Here is a 10,320-nt window from a genome sequence, read left to right on the forward strand (position 1 = left end):
GCCACTCCTGCAGGTCCTAAAATACAGATATACCGAATTCGACCCCCGGGAGTCCAAGTTTGAGAGCCAGTATCAACTTGAGGCCCATGTCACGTTCCGTGAACCGGCCAATATACATCTGTTCTAATCAGCTTGCGGCCACCGTTGGAATGTACTTGTCAAACTCCAACGAAAAAAGAGTTACCCTTGCTAGGCTATCCCATGGCGGGCCTGAATAGGCACATTTCACGAACGTGGACGGCAATCGTTGGCAATAGAAGTATACCCAGATAGACGGTGAAGAGCTTCTAACCTTAAGCATTCCAGAAAACAGACACAATCACAAAGCATTAATGTACACTGGAGAGATCCGACCGCGCGCAAATGCCCACCATCAGACACAGCGAAGGAATCGGGTATCCAAATCACCAGAAATGCATCCGGACAGTGCGGCGGTCAGACTGGGCGAAGTTGACAAGAATCGTCGCCATCATCGTTCCCCCCCCCGTGATACTGGTATATCCACCTTGTCTCTTGGCCTTTCGCAATTGAAGTCCGAACAGGCTCAAAGTCAGCACCTCCAGGGCTGCAACCACCACGGCGATGTTAAAGCAGTAATTCTGGAGAAACATCAGCAACAAAGATCGCTGCGGAACCATGTCTTAACGGGCCGACGTACCAGTTCGACGCACATGGCCTGGAACGACATCTTCCCATTCACGAGATACTTGTGCGAGCATGACCAGGACCAAAGGGTCCAGTTCCTCTCCCCCTTGTTGTCCTGAAGCTTGAAGTACACCGCGGCGGTGACCCATATCGCGATACCCACGAGGGAAGTGAGGAACAAACCCCAGGTGTGCCAGGTAGATTCTCGGAGACGGTAGCCCTGGGTGGAACGCAAACATGATCAATGGAAGAAGAAGAAGGAGCAGGATGGATGGCTGACTCACCCCTCGAAGCAACGTTAAAAGTGCAATTATCTGTACGACCATCGCAATCACCGCCACCGAGAGCATGATCCACGTGGGAATCAGATTCATCTGCGCCGGCCACCCTCGCATGCGGATGCCGTGCGGCTGCATGAGGATGTCGTTCCGCGTCGTGTACCAGACTACCGCTGCGTGAGCCAGGACGCCCACGATGGACGCTCCGACCGTGAGGGTGATAAGCCTGATCACCACGCGAAGGAGATTCGGCCGAGCCAGTGCTCTTTTCTTTGCAGAGCGTTCAAGTTCGTGACTGGCACCGACACCAGCGTGAGGGGACTGGCCGTGAGTATTGAGGTGTCGGAGCGGTTCCATTGAAATACTGTTCAGTTGCTATGTCAAGTTGTTTCAAGGTGAGTTAGGGATAGTAGCAGTCGACCTGGAGCGCCTTCTGCTGAACGTTAACAGCATCAGCTTGATATACTTACCTAGATACTGACTGCCAAGGCCAGGGGTTTGTGGCTATTCCCATCAGACTTTTTTGTTTTCTATTGCGATGCTCCTCCGGCTGTGGCTCGCTAACAAGTGGCCGTGAGATGCCCCAGACGCCGAGCGACGCCCTTTTCCCTGTTCAATCTCGTTGCGCAGCGCTGGGCCAATCGACAGCCGGGCCAAGGCTGTGAGGCTGAGGGCCGAAGCCCCTTAGTTGCATTTGCTAATCAGCCTTGTCGGTTAGACCACCAAGTGCACTTCTGCTTTGGGAACTGTACTATTTTTTCTCGCGACAAGTCCATCTTGCCCTGCGCGATTATGAAGCCAAGTCCAGACGCCCGAGGAGGCAGCCCGCTCTTGTTCTGAACTTGGGAATGCGGCGACTAATGCGAGCGGTCAGTCTGAGACGCGTGCTGATACTTCATCTTTGATCTCTGGAGATTGCATAAGTAGGTGTGCGCCGTAGACAGCCCGACACTCAAGTCCTTATTCTCTACAGCATTCAAGCCAGATTGACTCACACACAGTTTCCATCATCCTCACTTGGATTATCAACCATGTTTCTTTCGTCCATGCTCGGCTTTCTTTTCCTCGCACTTGCTTCCGCGAAAAACCACACTGGGGGTTTACTCCTGACGCGCCAGGAGGTATGCAACCCTTCCGACCAACCGGTGAAAGCATGCGGAACGACAGACCTGTCAACAGCCAGCTGGTCGTCGTTCAAGATCGATGACTTTTTATCCAGCTTTGTCCAAACATTTGGCGCCGGGACGTCTACCGATATCGGCTTCCCGGGATATTTCGTCAAACAGAACCTCCTGCCCGGCGAGTCTTTCCTCTTTGATTGCTCAGTCATCGGTTCTGACTTGTGCAAACACCCAATTGGGGTGAATCCAACAGTGGGAACCGACTGCGCATTCAAAGACATTCCCAATGTCGGCAACGAGGTGTGCGGCAAATACGTGTCGCCTCAGGCGGGATTCGTGGTGGAGAACTTCATTCGGTTCCACCAAGCAGTGTCGAATAACTTCTTCGCCATTGAAGACGCTGGATCTGCCATTCTGAAGTCCAACTTCATCAATGATGTCGTTGACGGGCTCTCCGAGGAGCAAGGCAACATCCTGGAAGCCGTGTTCGAGGCAATTGCAGGATTCGTTCTTGGGATCCTACCCTTCGGAAGGGCCTTCACACTCGGGGTCACGCTTTTCAAAAACCTGGATCGCATATACTCTCTGGCTGGAGACGACAAGGCCTTGAGCGGGCCGTTGGACGTTGTTCGCACGATTGCTGCGAACGAGGCAATCCAGGACCTCGCAGAGCGAACCAAGGATCAGCTACAACGACAAGTCCAAGAGATTGTGGACAGTTCGCAGAAGCGCATGCAGGAGTCGATCGACATCGTCTTCGGGACGGGACCAAACTCGGCGTCAGGCCAGCCCGGAAGTGAAGCCCAAGACAACTTCGCATTTGGCCTGGCTCAAAGCGGAGCTTTCTTGGACGCCGTTGCCTCTCGCGAGGAGCTTGCTGCAGTCATGGAGACGAACCTGAAGAACTGGATTGTGAGCTCCACCATTACCGGCATGGATTGGAACGTCGTGCTGGACCCTACTCCCTATGAAGATGACCCGGCTGACGTGGGTGGTGTTTGTCGGAAAGCAATGAAAGGTATTCCCTTTATACTTGGAACCCAATGTGCCGAGTTTCGCAGAGGAGGCTTCGATAGCCCCAAGCCCGAGAATCCTGCCGTTCTCGAATCGTTGATTGATGTTGCAGAGGCTATCCGCAATGCAGAGGAATGCAACGGAGGAAGTCCAAACTGGCAATCCGTAGTCGACGGGACCGACAACTCCGCGACCTCGCTGCCACGATGCTTGTATACTTTTCCTGTCATAAGTATCGCCAATAGAATAACGGACGGCGTGTGAAAGGTGATCACTAGATTTAGTTATCGTATATACAAACCTTTCAAAACGTGGATGGTCACTCATCGAGATGGTGTCAGGGATAAAGCTGCTCGCTGCTCGCTGCTCAAGTGCGGCTCACCCGAGCCCTCGCTGCTTTTATAGGTCCTCACTAGAAGCGCTTTTAAAACTCCCTCCCACACTCCTCTAGCCGTCTACTCACCTTGTACACACCCGTCACTCAACCCTCACTCACCCTCGTGACCTCGTCGTGACGGTGTCATTCCTCCCAAGTCCTAGTACTTTCCCTTCTCTATTCCTCTATCTTCTCTACAGGTGTAGCAAATTCTCCTCATTGGACATGGCATGCCACAAATCTCCTAGGCGGTCGTGCTTCTGTCATCGCCCAGACCCAACCAAGCAGTTCCATCATCCTCAACTTCAAATCACCAGGAGATTCCATATCGGCTGAAGCACTACGAGAGCAGAAGTTAGTTGGTCTGTTCGAGGAGACTGGTGCAGCTGTCCACGGGGAAATTGGAAAATGGCCAAGATAAACTCAAGCAGCAGGAAAAGCACAAAGCGGATCTGACGGAGAACCCGGATCCGATATATGAGAGCATATCTCACTGGTGCAAGCGACGATTCATGTCAGTGAGACAGCGTTAAGGAAGCTACGGAGGCCGGAGAATACTAAGCGTGCATGGGAAGACAATGGAAGATATATACTGGACCAAGCTGGGGGAATTCGCTGACACATGCACTGTGTGGTCTTCAGCCGCTGCTGGCAGCTATCAGACTCTTGGCCGAGTTGCCATGCCATTCTTGACTTGTGAACATATCGCGAGTCCTGGCTTCCGATTTGAGGCTTGCCAGACTACCTGTGTGACGAGGCAATAACGCATTTCCAGTCTGCGGCTTCCGGACAATTTGTTCTGACCTACGCATCAGAGGATAGCCACTACGTTGGGAGTCGAACCAACGCCACCAAACACGTTCAGAGGCGCGCTGGTGAGCAGAAACGACCACTGCCTCCTCTGCAAACATACCTCTGACAGTCTTTCCAGATCCCAGAGTTCGCCGATGGGTGTGCCCCAATGGCCCAGCAGCCATTCATGAAGATTCACCTTGCCCTCGACGCCGAAGGTGATGGGTTGGCTCTCGAAGGCGATGGTGTCCCCGGCAACTGCCGCAAAGTGGTGATTCCACAGCCACTTGACCGATCTCATGGACGCTTCGACCCCAATGAAGGCAGACCGCTGCATCGACGCCTGTCGCTCTTCTTTGCCTGCATGCTTGTGCCAGGCCGTGAAGCCGGATCGGACGATGAGGATGTCCCCATCACAGAACTGCACATTCTGGTACTGTGCAACTTGATCTAGTTCATCGGTTGAAATGGAGAAGGTTGAATTGGCAGCAACGGCAGGCTTGCCTGTCTGCTTGCGCCACGCGTGGTAATCGAGGAGCACGCCTCGACCCACGATTCCCCCCCTTTCGGCCCATCCTGCTCGAATCCATCGATTAACCGTCGATACCCCAAAATCTCGATCAAGACTCATACTCACGGTGAATTCCCAGGCGCCCGTCTTCGAGGTTTTCGTCAATGACTCGGTGCTCCATCCCATTGTAATACAAGCCACAATGCTGGACAGCGATATGTCTCAGACCATCCCATTGAGAACTACTTTGCGTGTTGAACGTGACCACATCATCATGGCCGGTTACTTCATCGGGTGTGCCCTTCAGCCGCTCTCTGAAGTCGATGATCTGGTGCCCAAACGGCTCGCGGCCAACTATGCGTTCCCCAAAGTGGTCTAAACGGAGGTCCAGTTGGACTGAGATGCCGGCCTTGACCTCCTGCACCGCCTGCCTGACGACCTCGGGTGTGAGGTAGTTCAGGGCTGTCCTCTTGTGAGGCGCGATTCAACGGAGAGACATCGGTCTGACTTACTGCCCAGTTCATCGTCTTTTCCCCACAGTCCCCAGGCATTGCCTTGAGGCTGTCCCTCAACCTTTGGCAACGAGTCAAAATCTGGAAATGGTATGGGCATGATTGTTGTTGGAGGGCGGCGACAGTTGCTGTCACGACCTACGGACCTAGCCCTGCCGAAATATAGGAGGATACGCAGATCAGCTACTGAGGACGGCTGGTCGGAATTCCGCAGATCAAGTTTGGCTCTCGGGTAATCAAGGTAGGCTTACTACGGTGTGGAAGGAGTGAGAGGCCATGCTATGAACAGCGCGTGCTTTGGCAGCCGGTCTGGAAATGGGACTCGGAATAGATGGCTGTGCAGCCGGAGGCGCTGCTGCTACGTCTTGACAATCTTCTTTTCTCGGCTCCTGCTGCTCTGTTGGCGAATAGCACACTATTCAGCCCACACCGAGACCGCTATGCACTCGTGCAGCATCACTTGTCACGCTTTGCAGCCAGACCACCGACTACCCTCGTGCCCGGCTTGTTCTGGGGAAGCCAGGGGACCGACCTGGAATCGCTGGTCATCAGTCTTCTTTCCGGGTTACCACCGACTTCTCGAAGCCACCAGGTTAACGCCCCTTGCACTGTACCCACAGAACAATACCATACCAACAAACAACGCTGAAAACCACCGGCTCGGGGATCTTTCGCCTCATGCAAATTTCACGTGACCGGCACCGACGAAGAGGCTTTCCCTTATCAACCCCTCGTCGCCAGCCGCTCGAGCCGAAACTTCAGCATCGCACGGGATATCGAGTGGAGATGATGAGGTCATGCGTGCTCTTCAGATCCCATGTTTACGTCCATGTTCGCTCCCCTGGCTCAGTGGACACAACTATCCACGACCCCATAGAGCAAGGTCGAGTGCGGGATGGGGACCCCATGGAGAAAAACCCTGCTCTCGGTTGGGCCAAACTGCCAAACTGCCCGGCGCCGGTGCCACCATTTCCCAGCGGCACATGCCGATTTTCCGCGTATAAACCTCCATCTGAGCAATCCGTGATATAAAATGCCACATTCCCAATAAAAGCAATTCCCCAGGAATGGCCCTAGTCGTCCCTTTGATCAAAAGAATTCTGACCCTATCTCTCATCAGGAGAAGCGCAACACACGCATAGTCCTCTTCACGAGAACCCCTCCCATCTCTTTCAATATGAGCATCTTCTTCAAGAAGCCGGCAGATGCTGCGGGCTCTACCGCCGTCGCCCTCTTCGTCGGCCTGTTCGTCGCCTTTGGTGGCGTTCTGTTTGGTTATGATATCGGCTATATCAGTGGCATTCTTGCTATGGAGTGAGTGCGCCACCTTCTTTCGCGTCGTGGACCGGGTGTTGCCGTGGTTTTCTAACAGGACTTTCACCAGTTATTGGAAAACTCATTTCTCCACGGGTTATCGAGATGAGACTGGGGAGCTCAACGTGACCGCCGGCCAGCAGTCCCTGATCGTGTCGATTCTGTCGGCGGGGACATTTGCCGGTGCACTCCTGAGCTCTCCCATTGCGGATTATATCGGCCGCCGCAAGGCTTTGATGGCTGACAGCTGTGTTTTCATGTTTGGTAATGTCATTCAGACGGCAGCCACCTCGATTCCGCTTTTCCTCGCGGGACGATTCTTTGCAGGTAACAGGGCCCGGATCCCCAGACACATCGTTGCCTCTGCTCACCCACACATCAACCAGGTCTGGGAGTCGGCCTGCTCAGTGCAACCATCCCGCTTTACCAAGCCGAGACGTCGCCCAAGTGGCTCCGGGGCGCCGTCATTGGATCATACCAACTCTTCATCACTGTTGGCATGTTCACGGCCGGCATCGTCGACAACGCCACCAAGAATAGAGACGACACGGGGTCGTACCGCATCCCGATCGGCATCCAATTCATCTTCGCCCTCATCATCTTCTTTGGTGCCATGCTTCTTCCTGAGACACCCCGCCAGCGGGTGCGCGAGCGTAAATTTGACGAGGCAGCGCGGAGCCTATCGCGCCTGAGACGGCTGGATATCAATCATCCAGCCATCGTGGACGAATTGGCCGAAATCAGAGGGAATCACGAATATGAAATGTCGTTGGGCTCTGCCTCGTATTTGACCTGTTTCCGCAAGCCGATCCGCAAGAGACTCATCTCGGGGATTTGTCTGCAGGCTCTGCAGCAACTGACAGGCGTACGTCTTGCCACATGAGCACATGTCTTTCCATCGGCACCATCCTCATCCATTTCCAGCCAGATCAAGTTCTCGACTGTTGATGTTTATCCACTAATGTCATTGGTAAAACAGATCAATTTCATCTTCTACTACGGAACAACCTATTTCCAACGCACTGGCATCTCAAACCCTTTCCTCGTGACCGTCATCTGCGACGTCTGCAACATCGTCGGTGTCTTCCCGGGTCTCTATTTAGTCGAGAGATGGGGCCGCCGGCCGCTCCTGATAATGGGCGCCCTGGGCATGGCCGCATGCGAGTTCATCGTGGCCGCTATCGGCGTCACGTTACCCGACAGCACCACGGCGAACTCGGTCGTCATCGCCTTTGTGTGTTTTTACATTGTCTTCTTCGAACTGAGGTATGTTGACGAGAAAGGGGGAGAGGCCTGCGTTCTCCAATCTCCCTCGAAAAGGGTCTGGACTCTTTTGCTAACTCTGATTTTTCGTCTTCTACAGCTGGGGTCCCGGCGCATGGGTCGTCACCGGCGAGATTTTCCCGCTCAAGACCCGTGCCAAAGCCTTGGGAATGACTTCGTCTAGCAACTGGTTGCTCAACTGGGCTCTGGCTTATGCGACCCCATACATGGTCAATCCGGGCAAGGGCAACGCCAACTTGGGATCCAAGGTGTTCTTCATCTGGGGCGCTCTGTGTGTCTTGTGTGCTGTTTTCGTGCAGTTCTGCATCTACGAAACCAAGGGTATGTCCCTCTCCCTCCTTACATGCCTCACTTTGATTCCATGGCATCTTGTGGGACGAAAAGGTTTCTAACATAATCGCGCCGCGTGTCTCCGGTGTCACAGGTCTCTCCCTGGAACAAGTCGACGAACTTTACGAGAAAGTGCCGCACGCGTGGCAGTCTGCCGGATTCGTGCCGACGGTCAGCTTCGCCGAGGTCCAGCAACGCAGCATGTCGCTTGTAGACAACGACAAGCCTGAGAAGACCGAAACGGAGATTGCCATCTCGGATGTGTCCTTCGTGATGAATGGGGAAAGAGCCATGCAGTTTCCCCCAATGTCTTAGGAAAAGCTCCGATGCCAGAAGACCTAGAAGCAATCCTAGAGTGTTTGAAGAAACCCGCCTTCTAGACCTTTGCCTTCCGCCACGGGGGTATAGAGGCGTCGGGGAAATGCGCACGCAGAGGGAGATGAGATGTGTACAGAACCATCTTGATTGGCTGGACATTTGTATAGCGTGTACATACAAACATACAAACATACAAACATACATACATATATACATACATACATGACAAGGAGAGCAAGGAATGAGTGGGTGGGAAGTATCATGATTGAACCCAACATCAGCATAAACCATTCTTTCACACCCGTGTAGATCTAGACGCATTTGAATTCTCGACGCCCACGAATCCCCGCCAAAGAGGGAATAAAGCCATGGCTCAGGAGTGCTCGGACACCCACTTGCCCCAAGGCTGCCCCAGCCCAGAATGTAATCAGAGAGGCGGAGAGAGGGAGAGAACTCCATCAAAGGTACCCGGAAAGTCTCCTGATCGGCGAATCATTGCCCAATTAAACCCCCAATATCCAGAACCCTGTGAGGGATCTGTACCCCGTAGCTGAATCTAGATCTGGAGTTCGAGTCGGAGTTCGAGCTCGGAGCCGGGGGCGCGGCTGCGATATACATCTAATAAGGACATGGAAGGTGACTCGAAGGACCTTCGGCCCCGAGGGAAGAGGAGAACTTATAGCCACGGCTTCCCGGCGCCGGCAGACCGCAGTCAAAAGAGAGCCTTGAAGATACAGGACGGTGGATAGAAAGAAGATGCCGACGGAGGGAAGTGGGAAGAAGAGAAAGGACTCGCGATGAGCAACAGGCATCCCCGGTCCAACCACAGCCTGGGAACTCGAGACCATCGGACAAAATACAAGCTGATGGCTCCGGCTATATCGAGCATCTATATGCGCGCCCAATCATACCAGCGAGGCCCAGGGAAGAAATGAAGGTGTCAACACATCATAGCCGCCCATCGATCCCGCCCAGCGTGACGCTCTTGACCGTCATGTACTCTTCGATGCCGAGAGAGCTGCCTTCTCTCCCAAACCCGCTCTGTTTGACCCCTCCAAAGGGAGAGGCGGGGTCGCTTATGATGCCTAATGTCGTGGACACGAGGTTAGAGGAGGTTTTTGGGTTTCGTAGGCTCCAGCGAATTTGGTTGCAAGGGAAGAGGGGGACACCCATCTAACGAGAACGAGTATTTCGCTTGGGGAACTTACCAGTGTTGACGCCCACCATCCCGACCTCCATGGCCTCGGCAACACGCCAGCACCGCTGGATGTCCTGGCTGAAGAAGTACCCCGCCAGGCCGACTTCGCTCGCATTGGCCATCGCGATAACCTCCCCTTCCGTATCAAAAGGAAACAGGGCCGCTACAGGGCCGAAGGTCTCCTCGCTGGCGATCCGCATCTCGGGCGTCGCGTTCAACAGCACGGTGAGCGGGTAGAAGTGGCCCCTCTCGCCCAAGCCCTGCGTGATCCTGTGTCCACCCAGCGCAATCTGCGCGCCCTTGGCCTCCGCGTCTCGCACGTGGCCGTCCACCTTGTCTACGGCGCGACCGTGGATGAGGGGCCCGTGGGTGGCGCCAGGGTCGAACCCCGTTCCGAGCTTGTATGCTTTCACGCGCGCGACGAACTCGGCCGCGAACTTCGGCAGGATGCCCTTCTGCACGTAGATCCGGTTGGCGCAGACACAGGTCTGGCCCGAGGAGCGGAACTTGCTCAGGAGAGCGCCTTCGACGGCCGCGTCGAGATCCGCGTCGTCAAACACGATGAATGGCGAGTTGCCGCCGAGTTCCATCGAGAGCTTCTTCAGCGTGTCGGAAGATTGCTTCATC

At 54.3% G+C, this 10,320-nt stretch overlaps 3 protein-coding genes across 3 annotated transcripts; 2 read left to right on the plus strand and 1 right to left on the minus strand.

Moving 5' to 3' along the window:
* Positions 1-287: 287 nt before the first annotated feature.
* Positions 288-1,280, minus strand: PV07_09344 (uncharacterized protein; the record flags this gene model as incomplete). Its single annotated transcript, XM_016396591.1, has 3 exons — positions 288-599; positions 659-865; positions 930-1,280. The coding sequence occupies 3 exons, from the start codon at positions 1,278-1,280 to the stop codon at positions 405-407; spliced, it is 753 nt and encodes a 250-aa protein (XP_016246447.1). The 3' UTR covers positions 288-404.
* A 578-nt stretch (positions 1,281-1,858) lies between these two features.
* Positions 1,859-3,322, plus strand: PV07_09345 (uncharacterized protein; the record flags this gene model as incomplete). The annotated part of the gene is made up of 1 exon (XM_016396592.1): positions 1,859-3,322. The coding sequence occupies exon 1, from the start codon at positions 1,955-1,957 to the stop codon at positions 3,320-3,322; it is 1,368 nt and encodes a 455-aa protein (XP_016246448.1). The 5' UTR covers positions 1,859-1,954.
* Positions 3,323-6,426: 3,104 nt separating this feature from the next.
* Positions 6,427-9,117, plus strand: PV07_09346 (uncharacterized protein; the record flags this gene model as incomplete). The annotated part of the gene is made up of 7 exons (XM_016396593.1): positions 6,427-6,563; positions 6,634-6,890; positions 6,950-7,428; positions 7,543-7,829; positions 7,927-8,168; positions 8,272-8,447; positions 9,064-9,117. The coding sequence occupies 7 exons, from the start codon at positions 6,427-6,429 to the stop codon at positions 9,115-9,117; spliced, it is 1,632 nt and encodes a 543-aa protein (XP_016246449.1).
* Between the last annotated feature and the right edge of the window lie 1,203 nt (positions 9,118-10,320).

This window comes from Cladophialophora immunda, assembly GCF_000835495.1.
Source record: "Cladophialophora immunda strain CBS 83496 unplaced genomic scaffold supercont1.5, whole genome shotgun sequence".
NCBI classification, from domain to species: Eukaryota; Fungi; Ascomycota; class Eurotiomycetes; order Chaetothyriales; family Herpotrichiellaceae; genus Cladophialophora; species Cladophialophora immunda.